The 22400-nt window shown below is 34.1% G+C and overlaps 1 protein-coding gene and 1 pseudogene across 10 annotated transcripts in view; one reads left to right on the top strand and one right to left on the bottom strand.

Moving 5' to 3' along the window:
* LOC306663564 (ankyrin repeat and KH domain-containing protein 1) overlaps nucleotides 1-22400 on the top strand; it is a 128326-nt gene that overhangs the window by 16538 nt on the left and 89388 nt on the right. For all 9 annotated transcript variants that reach the window (XM_079143926.1, XM_079143928.1, XM_079143931.1 and 6 more), the window contains exon 2: nucleotides 17090-17243. In XM_079143926.1, coding sequence (XP_079000052.1) covers nucleotides 17090-17243 — 154 coding nt within the window. The remainder of the gene's footprint in view (nucleotides 1-17089; nucleotides 17244-22400) is intronic.
* On the bottom strand, nucleotides 4355-11127 carry LOC306664943 (eukaryotic initiation factor 4A-II-like; annotated as a pseudogene). Its single transcript has one exon. The product of its transcript is annotated as a eukaryotic initiation factor 4A-II-like (transcript).

Here is a 22400-nt window from a genome sequence, read left to right as displayed (position 1 = left end):
AGATTGTCTTGTGCTCATATTTCAACAAAACCACAACTGCTACTTTATTATGTTCTATAACTCTCCAAGCATGTCCTGCTGTAGGGCCTTTGACATTTGCAGTTCCTTTGTCAGGAGCATTCTCTTCTTAGTTATCCATGTGACTTTCCTCTGCCTTCTTTTAGCTGTCTTTTAAGAGGCTTTCCAACTACCTATTGAAGTATTTTCCATAAATGTCTCAGGCTTGTCAATTTTAAAACTGAATTCATCATTTCCTCCTCTCCCCCACCACCTTTGTAAGTAGCATGGTCCTAAAGGTAGTCATCCAAGTCAAAGTCTTCAGAGCTCACATCTGCTGCTTCTTATCACATCACACATATCTAAGTAGTCCCTTTCTTTATATCTGCACTGCTCCTGCTGTAAATCACTCATACTATTGGCAGTAATGCCTGGCTATCTCTACCTCCAAGCTTATACCTCTCCAGTTCTTTTTTCCTCTCCCTCACCCCCCCTTCCTTTCTTTTTCTTTTCTTTTCTTTCTTTCTTTCTCTCTCTCCCTCCCTCCCTTCCTTCTTTCCTTCCTTCCTTCCTTCTTTTTCTTCCTTTCTCTTTTTTTCTCTCTCACCCTCTTCTTTCTTTTTTTCTTTTCTCTCTTTCTTTCCCCCCTCTCTCTCTCTCTCTCTCTCTCTTTCCTGAGAGTTGAACCCAGGGGTGCTTAAGCACTGAGCCACATCCCCAGCCTGTTTTTTTTGAGACAGTCTTACTAAGTTGCTTAGGTTCTACCTGAATTTCTGAGACTGGCTTTGACCTTGTGATCCTCCTGCCTCAGCCTCCTGAGTTACTGGGATTATAGGTGTGTGCCACCAGGCCTAGCTTCCAGCCACATCCCTAGCTCTTTTTTGTATTTATTAATAGGCAGGGTCTCACTGAGTTGCTGAGGGCCTAAGTTGCTGAAGCTGGCTTTAATCCTCCTGCCTCAGCCTTGTGAGCTGCTGGGATTACAGTCGTGTGCCACTGCACCCAGCTTTGCCTATAAACTATTCGACTTTATGGATAAGGAAACCCGAAGCTTAAAGATACTATGTAATATACACAGTTACACATTTAGTAATGATGGAACCAGGATTTGAATTCAGGTTTCATGTTTATAACTTTTTTTTTTTTTGAGGGGAGGGTCTCACTGTATTTCTCAGGCTGGTCTCAAACTTGTGAGTTCAACTGATCTTGCTGCCTCAGCCTCCCAAGTAACTAGGATTACTGGTGTATGCTGTCATGCCTGGCTATAACCACTATCCTAACACTGCTGCTATCGCTATTCATACTTCTCTATCCTTTTGGATATCTTTTTGTTCTGAGTTGTCATCTCTGATTACCTTCATCACTGATCCAGTTGGAATTAACCATTCTCTCCTCTGGATACCTGTAGTTTGTATACAACTATCCTTTGTTGCATTTGTAATACTTCATTGCATTTATTTGATTATCTGTCTTCTCTTAGTGAGCAGAAATCAGCTTTTATTTATTTTTGTGTTCTCAGCATATAGTAAAAAATCCGGCACATGGTTTGGCTTAATAAGTGTTGAATAAATGTATGTGTAGTACTTAAACATGCTCAAGTTACTGGTTAGCCTGAGGCAATTATAATGTAGTCTACAGTGGTTTTTTTTTTTTATTGTAAACAAATGGGATACATGTTGTTTCTGTTTGTACATGGAGTAAAGGCATACCATTTGTGTAATCATAAATTTACATAGGGTAATGTTGTTTGATTCATTGTTATTTTTTCCCTTCCCTCCCACCCCTCCCACCCCTCTTTTCCCTCTGTACAGTCCTTCCTTCCTCCATTCTTGCCATCCTCCTTAACCCTAACCCTAAACCTAACCCTAACACTAACCCCTCCCTCCCCGCATTATGTGTCATCATCCGCTTATCAGCGAGATCATTCGTCTTTTGGTTTTTTGAGATTGGCTTATCTCACTTAGCATGATATTCTCCAATTTCATCCATTTGCCTGCAAATGCCATAATTTTATCATTCTTTATGGCTGAGTAATATTCCATTGTATATATATGCCACAGTTTCTTTATCCATTCATCAATTGAAGGACATCTAGGTTGGTTCCAAGTCTACAGTATTTTTATGGAGTGCAAAATAAAAGATGATGTGATCTTAGGCAGAGGACCTTAATAATAATAGTAGTAGTAGTAGTAGTAGTAGTAGTAATATTAATGGTTATAATAACTAATATTTGTTGAGCAATTACCATGTGTTAGTCACTGTAGTGCAGTTTTGGAAGTGTAATTGTGTTTAATCATTAGTACCACTGGTTCAATTTTAAATGTATTATCTTACTTAATCATCAATAACCCTGTGATGTAACTACTCCTATCATTACAACTAAGGAAAATGAAGCTACAAATCAACCAATATCACACTGTGAGTAGTGGGCTCATATTATAATAGTCTTTGTTCTTAATCATTATGCTCTCTTCCCCATATTGGTATTAATTGGAGGCTTAGGGTGTTTGAGACTTTTTTTAACTTACTAAAATTGAGTGTTTCTTTGGACCATTCAGTGCTCATTTTCTATTTAGGTAAATAAGCAGAAGTCAGGACTTCTAACCCCAACCTTACCATCTATTATGATATAGAAAATACAGAGTAAAATTTCTTCTTTCAACATTAAGATTTCCTTCACGAGGGGCCAGGGTTATAGCTCAGTGGTACTGCACTTGCCTAGCATGTGTGAGGTACTGGTTCAATCCTCAGCACCACATTTTAAAAAATAAGTAAATAAAATAAAGGTATAAAAAAAAAAAAAAAAGATTTCCTTCACAACATGAAATTGACCTAGATGCCCAAACAGATTAAAGGATAAAGAAGATATGGTATATATACACAAGGGAGTATTACTCAGCCATAAAGAAGGATGAACTGTCATTTGTAGGAAAATAGATAGAATTAGATTGGAATTTAATATTCTGTATTAAGTGAAATAAGCAGACACAGAAAGACAAATATTGTGTGTTTTCTCTAATGTGGAGATTTAAAACAATTAAAAAAAAAAAAAAGATCTGGAAGTAGAAAAGGGACTATTAGGGAAGGGGAATGGGACCAGGAAGAGAGGGTAGAAGGGAGTAGACATGATCAAAGCATGATATATGCATGTATGGAAACACTACAGTGAAACAATATGTTTTAGAAGTTAATCTAAAAAATGTAAAAATGAATGAATCTTAATGTAATCTGTGACCATTGATTAGTAATAATGTTTCAACATTGGCTCATCAGTTATTAAGTGTGCCATACCAAGGCGAGATGTTAATAATAGGGGAAACTGTAGGGGAGGAAAAGGAGGTATATAAGAACTTACTGTATTTTCCACTAAATTTTTCTGTAAACCTAAAACTGCTCTAAAAAAATAAAGCCTATTTAATTTTTAAAAATTAAAAAAAAAAAATTTCCTTGGCCTTGCTTGCCAGGTACTTTGTTCCTTGTGACTGATTTGTTTTGGGGGGGTGGTATTGGGAATTGAACCCATGGGTGCTCTACCACTAAGCTATACATCCATTTCTTTTTATTTTTTATTTTGAGATGATTTCTTGTTAAATTGTTCAGACTGTCCTCAAACTTGTGATCCTCCTGCTTTAGCCTCCTGAGGAGCTGGGATTATAGGTGAATGCCTGGTTCTTTGTGACTTTTCTAATAGGTATTTGAGTAGTATTCTTTTTTTTTAAACCTATTGTAGCCCAAGTGATTTGTTGTATGTGAACTGGTTAGAAGTAATATAGATGTAGCTGTGAGTAATTACTAGATAAAAACATTATATGACCCTTTAAGAACCCCCTGATAGATGAGTTAATGGGCCTAATAATCTATTACATTTAATTTAAAGTTTTTTTATCCTGACATTACTATTATTGTTAATTCATGACCATAGGACAGCTATAGATTCTTTGCTTACTTTGTTGGTTAGTATTTTTGGTTTAGTTGTTTAGAACATTTACTTAATATGGTGTGGTGAAAAGGTTGTGCTTTGCAGTCTGAAACACATGACTTTTTTTTTTTTTTAAAGTGAATATAGAGAATGAATCAAACAACATTGCCCTATGTAAATTTATGATTTTTAATAAAAAAATGACTATAATGTCATTATTTTTAATGTGATTGAAATGACATTTTCCACTTATAAAGAAAAAATCAGATACACATTGACATGATCAAGTCTCAAAAATATAAATGAAAAGAAAGTAATAGAAGAACACATCCAGTATGAGTGCATTTATTTAAAGTTCAAAATTATCAAAATGCTATATGGCTTATGGACACTTTCATAGGTGACTAACCTGTGTAGGAAGGTAAAGAAATGAAAAAAAAAATAAAGTGAATATAGAAAGTATTTAACATTCGAACTTCATTAAGCCATGTGCAATATGGTAATTTTACTGGGGGTTTCACCCTGCCTAAGATATGATTGCTTGCTGGGGATTAGCAACAGAATTCAGTTCATACTTAGCACTAATTAAATATTTTATTGAATAAATATAATATCAAACAAAATACATTCAAATGCTTTCTAAAAAAAGTTAATTTTAAAGGCTTTTCTATTCAGGCTAATTACAAACACAATAAAGGCAGATATGCTAGTTTAACATAATTGACTGATTTTATATAGCACTTATGTCTTTTATTCCACTAGTATATTATTAAATGATAGAGAACATCTAATAAAACCATTTCTACAGAACTAGGAAATACATTTTTAAGAAAGATTTTACAGACACCATCTTTTATACCCACCCCAACAGTCTAACTCTAAAGAGGATCAGCCAGTGACTTTCCTTACAAGAGCTCATGACTAATGTTGCTTTGCTACTGAAATCTGTATTTCTGATCCGTTATTAGCCTTGAGACAAGATTCAGATATTCCCACAGAAGCACAATGAACACTGTGATTCAGCAATAGCAAGCACTGCATTCAAGTCTGTCTTATCCTAGGAATTAAATAAGGTCAGCCACATTCATGGGCTTTTCCTCTACTATAGTATTGTAGAAAGTTTCAGTGTCACTAATAATCCTCTTGTCTTCTTCAGCAGCAAAGTTTATAACCACACCTTACCTCCCCAATTGACCCCGTCTGCCAATTCTGTGAACATAGTTTTCATGATTGGTATATAAGTCATAGTTTATAACCAAAGACACTGTTGTACATCAATCCCATGAGCCATCAAGTCAGTAGTGATCAGAACTCGGCTTGACCCTGATCAGAATTCTCTCATGATAACATCTTTCTCTTTCTGGTCCATGTCACCATGCAGAGCAGAAACTCTGAAGTCCCTGGCATGTATTTTCTCTGTGAGCCAGTCTACTTTGTGCCTTGTATTGAGAAAAAATGACAGCCTGTGTAATGGTCAGTGTCTCATGCAAGTCGCAAAGTGTGTCTAGCTTCCAGTTCTCTCTTTCAACATAAATGTAAAATTGTTTGATTCCTTCAAGGGTCAATTTTTCCTTCTTTACCAGAATTTGAATTGGATCTCATAAATTTCTTGGTCACTTCGAACATATCAGTTGGCATTGTGGCAGAAAGCATCACAACCTGAATACTTGTATTTAATTTTTGGAAAATCTTGTAGATTTGATCCTTAAACCCTCAGCTCAACATTTCATCTGTTTTTTCCAAAACAAACATTTTGATCCATTTTGGAGAAAGATATTTTCCGTTTAACATATCAAACAATCTCCCATGTGTACCAACAACAATATGTGGTGCTTCAGCCTTCAGTTTTTACATTTGTTCCACCAATGCAGGCATAACAAGGTGCTCCCACAGTCTCCAAGTGCCAGAATCACCTTTTGGATCTGTTGAGCCATTTCTCTGTTGGGGACCAATACTAGTGCTTGGGTCTCCTTGAATTCAATCTCCAACTGTTGCAGGATGGAAATAGCAAATGTGACGACTGACTTGCCAGTACCTGATTGAGCTTGAGCAATCACATCATTTCCTTTCATACAGGGAATAATAGCTCTCTGCTGAATAGCTGAAGGCTTCTCAAAACCATAAGCATAGATGCCCTGAAGAAGACTCCTTTAAATTCATATCATCAAAGTTATCAACAATCTCATTCCAGTTGCTCTTGATGACACCATTGGGGTCCATTCCCTCTGGGCCTCCATGTTCTCTGCTGTTATAATCTGCGGAGTCACCAGACATGATCCAAAGAACCACTTAGTGCCCAACTGAAAAACTGAAACACATGACTTTAAATCCCTGCATGGTTTTGAGATCTTAGGCAAGTTACTTAATTTTTCTGAGTTTTAGCTAGTTAAAATGAAGATCATTTAATTTACTCTACGGAATAGTTAAGACAATTGAATAGATGGAAAACAGATGCACATGAAGTATTTTATTAATGGTAGCCTATTTTTTAAAAAAATTTTTTGAATTTTTTTTAGTTGACAATGTACTTTTTTTTGTTGTTTATTTATATGCAGTGCTGAGAATCAAACCCAGTGCCTCACACACGCTAGGCAAGTACTCTGCCACTGAGTCACAACCCCATCCTCATATTTTTTTTTAATTTTAATTTTAATTTTTTAAGTTATAAATGGCCACAATACCTTTATCTTATTTAATTATTTTTATGTGGTGTTGAGGATCAAACCCAGTGCCTTGCACATACTAGGCAAGTGTTTCACCACTGAGCTACAACCCCAGCCCTTGTAGCCTACTTTTTTAAAAGAAGACAGTGGTAGTTATTTTTAAAAGAAGACCTTTATCCCATCTTTAATTAGAGACTTCAGAAGACATTAGATTCTGTATTTAAACTCTACTTTAGAAATTAACATTTTGTGGTAGAACAAAGTGGAGTTAGTTTTCTTCAACTTTAACTTACAGTTAGAAAAAGCATGATAGTTCTTTCTTATCATACATAAAGATAAAAAAATTTCAGAAATCCCTCGATACCATTTGTGTGGAGGTATTTGTTGTTTGTAATTTAGAATGGCATTACTCAGGAAAAAAAGACCATGATAGAGAGGCTAAGAGTGCCCTCTAGGGCAGGTTCTTATGGTCTCTGGATAGCTCTTAGAGGAGACCCTCTTATGAAGAGGCCTCATCCTTGAAGTCTTAACAGCACGCTCCATGCTGATGGTGCAGGGTTCAGGGACCAGCTTCTGGGTCTTGCAGTCTGTGGGTCATCTTTACCTTTCTTAGCTTCTTTTGTAATTCTGACTGCTACCACCACCTCCTTTGACTTCTGTTAAGAGATTATTATGGTGCAGTTGTATGAGCAAAACTGAGTGAGGAATCATCCAGAGGTATGTGTTACCTGTTAAGGTTGAAAATTAATTTCTTTTTGGTGGTCCTAACAATGATACAGCACTCCTGGTTCACAGAGACACTGTAGATATTCTTAAGAGAGGTTTTGAATCTGCCACTGGAAACTTACCTTGTCCTTGCCCATGGTAATAGAATTGGCATTGTTTTCCTTGCTTAGTTTGGGCCCCAGGCTCCTTGCTTCTGGGGCTACTGGCACTTCCATTTCAAGCTGCCACTGGCCCAAGGCTCCCAGGACACTTTTCACACAGCTATTTCAAAAGTAGTTCACTCATTCTTTGGCCATTTCCTTCCTATCTGGGAACAAATAGTACACCTTTCTTCTCTAGTCCTGCAGTAGTACAGTCTTCTTGGCTGTCCTTAGATGCTCCAATTAGCTGATTACTGGCCGTCTCCCCTCTAACCCAGCAGTGCATCAAGTTCCTGTTTTTTGAGAAGTGAATTGTGGATCTGAAATTTAGAATACAGTTTTCCATGTAGAATGAAACTTGAAAAGCTTTTGTGTTAATGAATACATCCTTTTCTTTGCAATATTTCATGATGATGTTGCTGCTGACTTTTTTGATCTTTCCTATAGATATATATTTTTAAATACGGAACATCTCATGAATTTGCAGGTCATCCTTGCACAAGGGCCATGCTAATCTCTGTATCTTTCCAATTTTAGTATATGTGCTGCTGAAGTACATGTTTGGTTTTGAATTACAAATGTATTGCTTTCTGCAAGTGGATCTTGGGGCATGTTTGTGAAGGATGTTTCTGTTGAAACTTTGGAGTACTGTTTTTTTGCAAAAAGGAATTGCATGGGGCTGGGGTTGGGGTTCAGTGGTAGAGTGCTTGCCTAGCATGTGTGAAGCACTGAGTTCTATTCTCAGCATTACATATAAATAAATGAGTAAAATATAAGGACTGTCAACTTCTAAAAAAAAAGAATTGCTATGTCCTTCACTATTTAATTACCTCTTGGAACACTGGCCTATTCTTTTTACTGTTTTCAACAGAAATTAATAGTAAATCACCAGTACTCTAAAATTGGTGTAAACACTGATTCTGACTTAAAGAGCTTCTTTTGGATGGGCAATGGTAAGACATATTGGCCTATTCAAATACAAACTAGATAGAAAGAAAATTAACAGGGATATATTTTTAGGTGCTTAAAATATTTTATTTACCTTCCCATTTTAAATTTCTTAGGAGAAGTTCTTTTTTATTTTTTGGGGGGAGTACTGGGGATTGAACTCAGGGGCACTTGACCCCTGAGCCACATCCCCAGCCCTATTTTGTATTTTATTTAGAGACAGAGTTGCTTTGTGCCTGGCTTTTTGCTGAGGCTAGCTTTGAACTTGCGATCCTCCTGCCTCAGCCTCCCAAGCTGCTGGGATTAGAGGGGTGCACTGTTGTCCCTGGTGGGAAGTTCATTTTTGAAGGTTCGTGAGGAGAGAGGTAGTGTGTAACAAAGATTTAGTCATTCCTTAGACTTTTTAATAGCTCCAGTTGGAATCTGTGGCAGTGAAGGTCATGCTGCTTTTTGTGTGTGTGCGTGTCCTGGGCATTAAAACCAAGGCTTTGCACATGCTAGGCAAGTGCTCCACCATTGAGCTATACACCCAGCTAATTGTGATAGTTATTCTTTAAAAAAATTGTTTTGGTAGTTGTATTGTATTTGTTTATTTTTATGTGACATCTCACATGTGCTAGGCAAACACTCTGTCACTGAGCTACAACCCCAGCCCTGTGATAGTTATTATTAAAGATTTCCAGAAATGAAGTTTGTGGCTACTAATATTCAAGTTCCTAACTCAAAATGGAAATTTATTGAACATGTAAAAAGTTTCAGAATCCATTTGTCTATTAAAAGAGAATCTGTGGAAACCAATGTATTTTTGACATGTTTGAGAGCTGAGGTGATATTCTTTATTTGTTCTTTGTATGGTATGACCTCATGATTTGAGAATCATGTTTTGTATAGAATGCTCTTTTTTACTAACTTATTTTCTCTGTTAGCTAGCAATTACTATTTCTAGAAATAATAATCTAAGAGAAGTTAACAATTGGTTAGTGATTCAAGTAATACAAGATTTTATTATTTTACTGTTGTAAGACTTAAACCATATTGGTATTATTGAAAGTTTTAATTATACTACTGCTTACTTAATAGAAATGGTTATCAAGTGGAAGTGCAGTTTGGTCAAATCATAGCTAGATTAATAAATGATTTTCTAACTGAATTTTGCTCAGGGTGACAGATTTAGTTTTTCTTAGGTGATAGTAACTGAGACTGTTTAATCTCCCTTGGTAACTGTTGCCATCCAGTGGTCATTTCTGAAATGTCAAATGGGATAAAAATGGGGCAAAATAGTTTGCTTTCTCTTCCCATCTTTCCCTGTGCTTATTTAGTTGAAGCTAAAACAAAACGAAACAAAACTCCTCCTTTTTGTGAAAAAGAGAGGAAGAAAAAGACTTTTGAGGAGGAAGACAAAAGTTTTTGGCAGGTGGCATTTCAGGAGAGATAATCTACAAGGGAAAAATAAGTAATTTTGGGTGGACCATAATTTCTTTCTACTCTTTTTCCTTTACCTTTTATTCTTACACCTAATCAAAGGTAAGAGGAACAATTCTGTGATGTTTAGAACGTGAAATAAACTCTCTTGCTATTGGCAAAAACAGTATTATTATAGGTGGATATATTTACTAACTACTGAATGTAGCTACTGGAGAGACAGGAGCTATGTAATGGTATCATTAGGCAGTAAGCATGTTTGCTGTGATCCTTTAGCTGTATATAAAAAACTGACACTTTTATATTCATTTGTAGATGAAAACTAATTTAATTAGGCATACAGTTTTTTGACATAGACTTTATTATTAGAGACTTTTTTGTACTGTATTACCAGGATTTTTAAAAATGTTTTTATTAGTGCATTTTTAGTTATACATAATAGTGGGGTTCATTTTGACATAATCACACATGCATGGAATATAGTTTGTTCTATTTTAGTCCCCACTGCTTTTCCTTTTTCTCCCCCCCAATTCTCTTTCCACTATTCGTTGATCTTCCATTTATTTATTTATTTTCATTTAAAAAAATTGATGCTTTAGATACATAAAGGTGTGGAATTCAGTGTGGTATATTCATGTATGCACATAGCATAATTTAGTCAATTTCATTTTGCATTTCCCACCTCTTCTGTCCCTCCTGCCTTCCCCTCAATCGCCTTCCTTATTCCACTGATATTTCCTCTATTTTTGTGGGATCCACTCCTACCCCTTTATTACTTAATTTGCTATAGCTTCTGCATACAAGAAAAAACACTGGACCCTTGACTTTCTGAGTCTGGCTTATTTCACTTAGCATGATGTTTTCTAGTTCTATTCATTTACTAGCAAACTTCATAATTTCATTCTTTATGGCTGAGTAAAACTCCTCATGTATATACATCACATTTTATTAATTTTTTTCCCTTTTTTGCAGTATTATGAATTGAACCCAGGGCCTCATGCATGCTAGGCAAGCACTCTACCATTGAGCCACATCCCCAGTTCTTAATTCATTGTTGACAGGTACCTGGCTGGTTTCATAACTTGGTTATTGTGAATTGTGCTGCTATAAACATTGATTGTGCCTATATCACTATAGTACACTGATTTCAGTTCTGGAAAAATACGGAAGCTTGTGATAGCTGGGTCATGTGCTCAGTTTTTTTGAGGAATCTCTATATTGCTTTCTGAAATGATTGTACTAATTTGCAGCACCCCCTCCCCAACAGTGTATGCGTGTACCTTTTCCCCCATATACTAACCAGTATTTATTATTAATTTGTATTCTTTTTCTTTTTGCGGTACTGGGGATCGAACTCAGGGCCTTGTGCTTGCGAAGCAAGCACTCTACCAGCTGAGCTATCTCCCAGCCCTATTATTTGTATTCTTGATGATCGCCATTCTAATTGGAGTGAGGTAAAATTTCAGTGTAGTTTTGATTTGCTTTTCCTGATTGCCAGGAATGTTAAACATTTTCTCATATATTTGTTGGCCATTTGTATTTCTTCTTTTGAGAAGTGTTTAATTATTATGCCCATTTATCGATTGTTTGTTTTGGGTACCAGGAATTGAACTCAGGAGCACTAGACCACTGAGCTACACCCCCAGTCCCATTTTGTATTTTATTTAGAGACAGGGTCTCACTCAGTTGCTTAGTACCTCTCTTTTGCTGAGGGTGGCTTTGAACTTGAGATCTCCTGTCTCAGCCTCTTGAGCCACTGGGATTACAGGTGTGTACTGCCGTGCCCAGCTGGTTATTTGTTTTTATGGTGTTAACTTTTTTGAGTTCTTACTGTATTCTGGATATTAATCCTGTTAGAGGATCAGCTGGCAAAGATATTCTCCCATTCTGTAGGTTCTCTCTTCATGCTCTTAATCTTTTACTTTGTTGTGCAGTAGCTTTTTAATTTGCTGTTGTCCCACTTACTGATTTTTTTTCTTTTATTTCTTGATCTTCTGGGTTCTAGATAAGGAATAGGTACCTGTGCCAATTATGTTAAGAGCGTTGACCCTATGTTTTCTTCTAGCAGTTGCAAAATTTCTGGTCTCATTCCTAGGCCTTTGATACACTTTGGTTTTTTTTTTTTTTTTTTTCTTTCAATTTTTAATTTTTTTTCTTTTAGTTGTAGATGGACACACCACCTCCATTTTATTTATTTATTTATTTATTTTTATGTGGTGCTGAGGCTCAAACCCAGTGTCTCACACATGCAAGGCAAATACTCTACCACTGAACTACCCAGCCCCTTTGATACACTTTGATTTGACTTTTATGCAGGGTGAGAGAAAGGGATCGAGTTTCATTCTTCTAGATATGGATGCTCAGTTTTCTTAGCATCATTTGTTAAAAAGGCCATCTTTTATCTTACATATTTTTGGCACTTTTGTCAAGTATCAGATGACTGTAACTATGTGAGTTTATATTTGTGTCTTCTATTTCATTGGTCTTCATGTCTATTTTGATGCCAATATCATTCTGTTTTTGTTATTCTAGCTCATTAGTGTATAATCTGAGATCCTGTATTGTGAAACCTCCAGCATCACTGTTCTTGCTTAGGATTTCTTTGGGTGTTCTGGGTCTTTTATTCTTCCAAATGAATTTTAGGACTTTTTTTTGTAGTTCTGTGAAGAAGTAATTGGTATTTTGATGAGGATTTCATTGAATGTGTGTAACATTAGGTGACATGGCCATCTTGACAATATTAATTCTGCCTATCTAGGAATGTTGGAGGTCTTTGCATCTTCTAAGTTCTTCAATTTCTTTCTTTAGTGTTCTGTAGTTTTCATTGTACAAATATTTTACCTCCTTGGTTAGATTTATTCTCAAGTATTTTATTTTTTGAGGTTGTTGTAAATGCATAGTTTTCCTGATTTCATTCCCAGTAGATTCATTATTGGAGTATAGGAAAGCTGTTGATTAGGAGTGTTGATCTTGTATCCTGCTACTTTGCTGAATTTATCAGCGCTAGAAGTCTTCTGGTGGAGATTTTAGGTCTTCTAGCTATAAGATCATGTCATCAGCTCATCAGCAAATAGATAACTTCTTTTCCTATTTTTATCCCTTTAATTTCCTTCTCTTGCTTTGGCTATATTTTCAAGAACTATTTTCAATAGGAGTGGTATCATCAAACTTTTATGATATATACACAGAATTGTAGCTGTAAATGGATTCCACATTGATTGACCAGACATTTTGAAGTAATACTTTGGCAAACTGAATTACAAGAATATATTTCAGCAAGTTCAGTAGGTAAGATACTTATGAACATTGAAAAACAATCCCCCAAATATTTCTAAAGTAATAAAGATAACTGGATATTTTGTCCTTTTATTGATTCCATACTGAAAGTCTTACTTTTAAAACCTGAGAGAGGTAGGAAAAGTAAATAGAATTGAATGCTGCTTGGAATACTAAATTGCCATTTATGTATATAGTTATGCATAACTTTAACTCATTCTGGGATTCTTCCCACAAGTGTTGTGTATATTTATTTATTTTTATTTAAAATTGTTTTGGAACTGGGAATTGAACCCAGGGGTGGTCTACCACTGAGTTGCACTCCCAACCCTTTTTAATTTTTTAAATTTTGAAGCAGGGTCTTAACTAATAAGTTGCTTAGGGCCTTGTTATATTGCTGAGACTGGCCTCAAACTTGGAATCCTCCTGTCTCAGCTTCCTGAGTTGCTGGGATTACAGGCATGTGCCACTGTGCCCCGCTTGTCATGGTTTTTGAGGAAGAAATCGAATGTCATAAAGGTTGAATGATATGTCTGAAGTTAAAAATGGTGCCTGATGGAACTGGTATTTGAACCTAATTCTACTGCTCTCTAATGCAATATTCTTTCCATTATGCCTTATTGTCTGATTAAAATGTGAATTTACCTGTATTTTAAGACATAGAAGAATTAAACTTAGTGAATTATTTTATGTATTGTGTTTTTCAAAGAGAAGTTATAAGCCTTCTAAAGACAAGGACTGTATCTGTGTTTTGTTTTTCTTTTGAACTTGATTCTTCCCAAACACTTAGAAATGTGCTTAGAAACCAAATTCTTATAGTCCTGACACCCAGAAGGACATTGCTGTCTTTTTAGCTGTAGGAATCAGATGGGTAATGAACAATATGTTACCCTTCACATGGTTTTATTCAAATCTATCTGAATTTGTTCTTATGCCATAGTTATATCCTAGGTGCACTATGTCTTTTTTAAAAAAAGAAATTGTGATATAAGTCACATTCCTACAATTCAGCATTTTAAGCATATTGCAGTGGTTTTTAGTATAATCATAGGCCTGTATGGATTTGCCCTTGCTGGACATTTCATATAAATTGATTCATATAATGTGTGAAATCTATGTCTGACTTCTTTCACTAAATATAGTATTTTCAAGATTTCATTCACCTTATGACATGTATTAGTATTTAGTCTTTTTTATATGTGGATAATATTCCACTGTATGGATATACCATATTTTCTTTATCCATTTATCTGATGATGGAAATTTGTCCCCCCCTTATTTGCTATTATGAATAATGTAGCTGTGAACATTTGTGTATAAGTGTTGAATATTGTGTTTTCAGTTCTATTAGGTATATATGTAAGAGTGGAATAACTAGTGATATGTTAATTCTGTGTTTAACTTTTGAGCTGTCAAACTTCTACAGTGGCTGCACCATTTACATTTCTATAGCAATGCATGAAGAATCCTTACATTGTTTGAGAATAGATTGTTCATCACTTCTCAAATTCATCTCCTATCCTGTTTTTTATTTCATTCCCTTCCTCTATCCAAAACACTTTTACTCTCCTGCCTTCCTTCACCCTTTTGCCTAATCATCTATTGAAATTCTATGCATCCTTCAAACCCTAGTTCAAATACTGCAAAGTCCTCACAGATTACTACAGCTGGAAGTGATTTCTTGCTCCTTAATGCATATAGTTGTACCATGTATTTTTCTTTGAGGCCTTTCATAATGGTTGGAGCCTTTATTTCTTCTACCACATTTTTGTATTCTCATGGTGCTTTGTTTATAGCAGGTCCCTGGTAAATGTTGGGAAAATGAATGAGAGAGAACTGGAAATCCTTAACTTAGATTTTTAAAATGTTACATAAACATATAAAATTTATAAAATAAGAAATGTTAACATATAACTATCTTTCATAAGAAACATTCTAGAATGTTCCCATTGGAATGATGGTTTTATTTATGCTCCCAACTGGTAGTTATGTATATCTGTAAATACAATTTCTCAGATTTGCAACAAGCTCTTAGTATAAGCAGCTTTCAAGTCTGTTATTTAATATATCTATTGGCATGAACTATGATGTTATTTTTATATGTAATTAAATGTTAAAGAAAGTATTTTGTAGTATTTTACATGGCTTAGTGTATCACTACTAATGAAATAAAATATATCTAAATCATTTTAGCTTTACTGTGTTTATTAGGGTATCTTTATTTGATGCCTAATGCAAAATTTGATTATCAACTAGCTAAATATGCCAAATAATGAATTCCAAATATTGTGGTCCTTTGTAAAATGTGTGAAATAGAATATTTCAGTGGTTAAGCGCTTGAGAGACTCCACCCATGTGGCCTGGGTTTTGAAACCTGATTTTGTTATTAGCTGTGTGTCCTGGAAGAAGTACTCAATCTTTCTGTTTCTTTTTAAAAAATGTTACAAATATTTTAACCTACTTGGCTATGCATATTCATCTATTATAGACATGTAAGTATACAGATCTGTACCCAGGAGTATAAACATAACGTTTTCTTAATATTTTCTTGTGCCATTTAATATGCTTCAAAATCTGTTTGTGTGTGTGTGTGTGTTTTAGTGGTGGTACTAAAGATTGAATCCAAAGGTACTCTACTATTGAACTAAATTCCCTGTCCCTGTTTTTTTGTTTTGTTTTGTTTTTTTGAGACAGGGTATTGCTAAATTACTGAAACTGGCCTTAAATTTGTAATCCTCCTGCCTCAGCTTGCTGAGTAGCTGGGATTATAGATGTGCACAACTGTGCTCTGCTTAAAAATATTGTTTTTAATGGGTACAAAATCATGCATCACTTGAATGTATAAAATGTATCTAGCAAATTATTGTAGTTATTTTTCTCATTTTTGGAATTTTAATTTTTGTTACAGTTAACGTCCTTGCTCATTAAGTTTTGTCTGGCTTTTTTTTTTTTTTTTTTTTTTTTAAGTTGTTTGAAAAAACAACTTTATTGTATTTATTTTTATGTGGTGCTGAGGATCGAACCCAGTGCCTCACATGTGCTGGACAACAACCCCAGTCCATCAGATAATTTTTTAAAAATGGATTCCTTAAAATGGAATTACTGAACCAAATGGCATGAGTTTGTTCTTTTTTTGTTTTTGTTTTTGGTACTGGAGATTGAATGCAGGGATGCTTTACTATTAAGTTATACCCCAATCCTTTTTAGTTTATTTTGAGAGAGGGTCTTACTAAGTTGCTGAGGGTCTGGCGAAGTTGCTAAAGTTGGCCTTGAATTTGCTGTCCTCTTGCCATCCTGAGTTGCTGGAATTACAGTGCCCAGCAAGGGCATGAGTTTTAAAACATACTTTGTTAACAAATTTTCAAACAGCTTACCAGGGAGGTTGTGCATATTTTATGAAAATTCATTTGGAATTAACTTATTTTGTACGTTGATTTTTGCTTATACCTTTCATTCATTTCAGCAAATATATTTTGAATCCTACTATGTACCAGGTATTCTTAGTCCCAGAGGATAGAGCAGTGAACAAATAGGTATTATTTCTAACCTCATGGAGTTTTCCTCTCTATAGGACTCCCGATGTTTGGTAGTGTGTTTTAGTCTTTTATTTCAGAGTTAGAATTGAGTAAATTATTTAGTAGAGAGGAAAACTATACCTTAATGACCTATCGGTGCTATCAGTTTTTTTAAAAAAATCTATCTGGTGCTGTATACATCTTCCTAGGGGGTTATGTTCATGTATTTATTTCAGTAAAAACAATGCTTAGGCATAGAAGATACAGTGCTCTCCAGAAAACATTAATCTACTATGTCTGGGTTTACCTGTTATCATGTTTGAAAATTATTTGATAGTCAGAATACTCCCTTAAGGTCCATTACCATAACCCCATGTTTCTAAAATTACTGGTCATATTTAAATTCCAAATAAGAAGTCATATTACCTTATAGTTATTCTAATCATATTGTTAATCATCTCTTGGATTTTGCATCTTTGATAGGTCGAATCATTTATTTTGGACCAAGAAGACTTGGATAACCCAGTGCTTAAAACAACATCAGAGATCTTCTTGTCAAGTACTACAGAAGGAGCAGACTTACGCACTGTGGATCCAGAGACACAGGCACGACTAGAAGCATTGCTAGAAGCAGCAGGTACTTTTTTTTTTTTTTGCTTGCTTGCTTTGTTTTCATCTCTTTAAAATCTAGATCTCTCTATAAAGTTGTATAAGATTATCCTCAAATTATGTAACATTATACAAAATTTGCAGTCTTTGTAAAATTTATTTTATTTTTTATTTCCTAAAGAAAATGTTCATATTTCATATTTTAAAAAATTCTTGGTTGAAGACAATGAGTGATTTCCAGACACTCCACTGTAGATTTTTTTTTTTTTTTTTTTTTTTTAATTTGGTACTAGGAATTGAACCCGGGGATGCTTAACCACTGAGCCACATTCCTCAGCCCTTTTTTTAATTTTTAATTTTGAGACAGGATCTCACTAAGTTGTTTGGGGCCTTGCTAAGTTGTTGAGGCTGGCCTTGAACTTTTGATCCTCCTGACTCAGCCGCTCGAGTACCTGAGATTATAGTTGTGTACCACCGTGCCTGACTCAACTATAGTACTGTTAAGGTAGTAAAAATAATTATCAGGGGAGTCTTACCTATTATATTATAGAATAAAAATATGTGAGATAAATTTATTTCATCAAATTCTGACTTTTTTATCTTAACTGATTAGGAAACTCTGCATATTGATTACTTATTCATTTAATCTATGCATAACTTAATTAAAAATATCTCTTTTTATTTAATAGATTTTTAAAAAATGTTTTGTTTTAGTTGTAGGTGGACACAACATCTTTATTTTATTTTTATGTGGTGCTGAGGATCAAACCTAGGACCTCACACTTGCTAGGCAAGAGCTCTACCACTGAGCCACAACCCTACCCCTTTAATAGACATTTTAAAAAAATACTTTTTAGTTGTCAATGGAAATTTATTTGTTTATTTATTTATGTGTGGTGCTGAGAATCAAACCCAGTACCTCATACATGCTAGGCAAGGGATCTACCACTGAGCCACAATCGCAGTCCTTAATAGAGATTTAAAAAAATTTTTAGTTGTAGATGGGCACCATAACTTTATTTTATTTATTTATTTTTATGTGATGCTGAGGATGGAACCCAGTGCCTCACATGTACTAGTCAGGTGCTCTACCAGTGAGCTACAACCCCAGTGCCTACTTAATAGGCATTTAAATAAAACATTGAACACAAACTTGGACTAAAGCATATCAGAGTATGTTAATTATTTGTTCTGAAGTATCATAAAAGAAAATTCATGATAAAAGCATACATTCTCAAAATAGTACATATTATTTTACATTGTATAATCTGCTCTATTCATTATACAAAGTTTTTGTTGCATTGTAACAAAAGCCATTTATTTCTTCTAAAAGCAAAGGTGAAAGTTAAAATTTTATAATCTCTGAATATGACCTTTTTGCAATATGTTCACTTCGTATAGCACTCCCTTAATTTGTTTAATACTATTGTGCAGTTTTATTTAGAATAAGAATTTCATTTAGATGAAGAATTTATAACATTAAAAAAAGTGCCTAGAAACTTATTAGGGTGTCATATTTTTACCTTATCCTATATTAAAGCTATTTATGTGGAATATTCAAGGTTTAAGAATGTATAGAATATTTAATTCAGCTTCTAAATTCTTTAATAAATTTGAAAGACATTCAGAAAGAACATAGCAGCCTTTAACATAATAAGAAGAAAAACTTGCATTTCATCAGTTAATGACTAGGGGAAAAGTAAAACATAAAGGAAATTCAGCATTTTTATATTGTTCTTGGAAACAAGTGGATATTGCATTAGGAATATATTTACTCAGAATCTTGAAACTCTTTAAACTGTCCTGTTGTGGAAAAGAAGAGTGGCATAAAAGCATATAGTATAGTTTGTAGCAGATTGACTTTTGAACTGATAGAAACTTAAAATTAGATGGAATAAAATATTTAGAAGAAAAAAATATGTAAGTATTCAGCAAACACTGGTAATTAAAGAGAAAAAAAAAGTTTAAAGATGAATTACATTGCATGTCCCTCCTAGTCTGGATCTCTTGTGAATCTCCTAGTTAAGATTTATGAATATATTGTATTAGATCTGAAATGACATTGCCATGCTATATTTAATGAATTAATTTATTTTTCTGTGTTTTAGAACCTCACATTTGTTTTCTTTAGATAAGAGAGAAATATGGAAAGGTGTTTCTCTTCTGCAGGTCTTGTCTGGACCAATTTTCTGTTCCTTGCCAAGCCCACATTTATGATTTATAGTACATATTACCTTCTGGTTTAGGCTGAAATTCACTCATGTTGTGAGAACTATTTTGTAACCCCCCAATTAAGGATTTCAAACTCATATCTTTTTCTTATGTGTACCTCATGATTCTCATTCAGAGTTTTTTGGGTTCATTAGCATTCTTCCTCCCTTTTTCTTTGGTTCATAATGAGTCTGGCATAAATAGCAAGATACCTTAGGGTGACTTGTTTTTATATCTATATTATGAAAGAGAAAGTAAACCTTGAAAATAATGTTTATTTTTCAGGAAGCATCAAAAATGACTGAATTAAAAAAAAATTTTTAAACACAGTTTAAACTATTGACATTATTGACATTGATGAATATGATGTTGTGTCCAGAGAAACTCAAATATATTTTAAAATAGTATGCCTCTAAGACCTATGCAAGACGGTATTTAAATTTTCTTTTTTATTTTGTGTGTGTGTGTGTGTGGTGAGGGGTGTTAGGAATAAATCCAGGCCTCCACTCATGCTAGGCAAGTGCTGTATCACTGAGTTACATAACCGAAGCCTTTAAGACAGGTTTTTTTTTTTTTTAGGGAAACATTTTATAATTTATATATAAAATCTCAGTAAGAAACCATGTAAAATTACAGAAATATCCACCTTACATTTAGCCAAAAAACAAAACAAAAAAACACAAACCCACACACACTAAATGTAAATTTTAATTATAAAACAAGAATATGAACAAAACCTTTTAAAATAATCTCAATTATTTGGTAACTTATCACATCATTGCAGGAGACAAATTTGACCTTAAGAAAAGTTTATGAAAAACTTAAATTGGAAAGTTTGTTTATATGGGAGTTAAAACATGTTTAAAAAAGAACCTGGCAATAAAACCAGTTTCTATTCTGGAATAATTTTATATAAAACAATATAAAATTCTGAAGCTGAATAGACAGGAGTGACCTAACATTCATTGCGTTTCTCTTCACTGAAAAAGATATGGAAAGAATTTGGGAAGAGAGGAATGGACACCTGCAGAGGAGCCCCACTGTGGGAGGTGGCATGTCACTTTACCTGATCCAGGCTCTCTACCATCAGTGGGGCTTGTGGTAAAGTCACAGATGCAAATATAATCTAAAAACGAGTTAGGTTCTTAAAAACAGTCATGACTATGAACAGAATAGCAATGGAGACTCTTCTTCAGCTCAACTACTTTACTTGGATACATGCGAGAGTGTCTGTGTTTCCTGCCAGGTCATGTTCATATAGTAAGACAGTTGTTTAGTGAACACTTTTTTGTGTGCATCAGTATTTTAATTTGCTTTTTGGAAATTGTGTGGAGCCTATAACATTTAAGAGGAACTTAAAGTTATGAGATCATGCTAAACCTTACCAACCCTTCTTAATGAAGATAGCTGGGTTTTTGTTTGTTTTTGTGGTGTTGAGGAATTGAACACAGGTCCTTGCACATGCTAGTTAAGTGCTCTACCTCTGAGATCCATAGCCCATGAAAAAATTCTGGTCACTATTTTAACCTAAAACAGAACCTAGAATACTCTTTTCTTCAATATTGAGATTCTTAGAAAAAATTAAGAATTAACACCATGTCAAGAAGAACTTTAATTACATTCATATTTTGATCTGTCTTTGCTCCAGATACTGTTAAATATTTTGATATATAAGCATTTATAAAGTGCTAAACAAATCTGTTATTTTTTTAAAAAAGAACTTTAAAAACTTAAATTTTACATGCATTCTATATAATATTGCTAAAGCAGTATGAAATTATAATTATAATTTCACAACATCACATCCATCAATGTCAATAGTTTAAATTATAATATTATAATTATAATATTGCTAAAGCAGTATGAAACATACTAAGTAGATAATAAAGCCTTTTCATTGTCTGTCAAGGGTGTATATATACTTTCTCACTTTTCCCCTTGTGGTAATATAACTACATGTAGATGTTTAAACATACAAAATTTTAAAAAATCAAATAAAATAAGAGGTCAGGTGTGGTATACACACCTGTAATCCCAACTACTCAGGTGGCTGAGGCAGAGTATCATGGGTTGGAGGCCAGCTTCAGCATCTTAGGGAGATCTTATTTCAAAAAAAAAAAAAAAAAAAAAGTGGGAATATAGCTCAGTGGTAAAGTGCCTCTGGGTTCAATTCTCTGTAGGAAAAAAAAAAGGGGCAGGATCATACTATATATAATATAACTTTTTTTTTAAAATTGTGACTATTCTTCCATGATAATTCATGCTAATCTTTCTCCTCCTTTTAGTGGATGAGACAATATTCAGTTGCTTGGATGCACCATAATTAATTTTACAATTCCTTATTGAGGGGTATTTGGCTTATATCCAATTTTTTAGTACCAGAAATACTACTGTGGTTTATATCCTTATATATTAGTAGCTTTTTTTAGAGTTTCTCTACTCTGTGGGACAGATTTTTGGGAAGTGCTATTTGCATTTAAATTTTTGATAACTGGCATCAAATGTGTCCCCCTCATTTATACCAGCTACATTTCTATCAACAGTTTTGAGAGGACCTCATATGTCAGACCTTTTATTTTTTTTGTCAATTTCATACCTGAAACATGATCTTAACACTTTAGTTTGCATTAATTTTATATTAGTAAATTTTATTATATTGTTTATAAATTCATTGGCTACATGAATTATTAATTTTATATTAGTAAATTTTATTATATTGTTTAAAAATTCATTGCATACATGGGTTTTACATTTTTTTTTTTTTTTGTCTTAAGTTTATTTATGGTGTCTATAAGGGTACACTTAATTTAAATTGTTACTCTAGAAGGTGGTTCTAAGTGGATGTTTGACCAGAGGAAGAAAATGTTAGGTTGTTTGTTACAATGAATTATAGAGTATCTCCTTCATTAATACCAAAAATACCATAGACTGTGTACTTTGAAATTTTATTTATTTGATACAATAAGCATCCTGT

Source organism: Sciurus vulgaris (assembly GCF_902686455.1).
Source record: "Sciurus vulgaris genome assembly, chromosome: 6".
Lineage (NCBI taxonomy): Eukaryota > Metazoa > Chordata > Mammalia > Rodentia > Sciuridae > Sciurus > Sciurus vulgaris.
The sequence above is the reverse complement of the archived record's forward strand: the minus strand, read 5'-3'. Positions and strand labels throughout refer to the sequence as shown.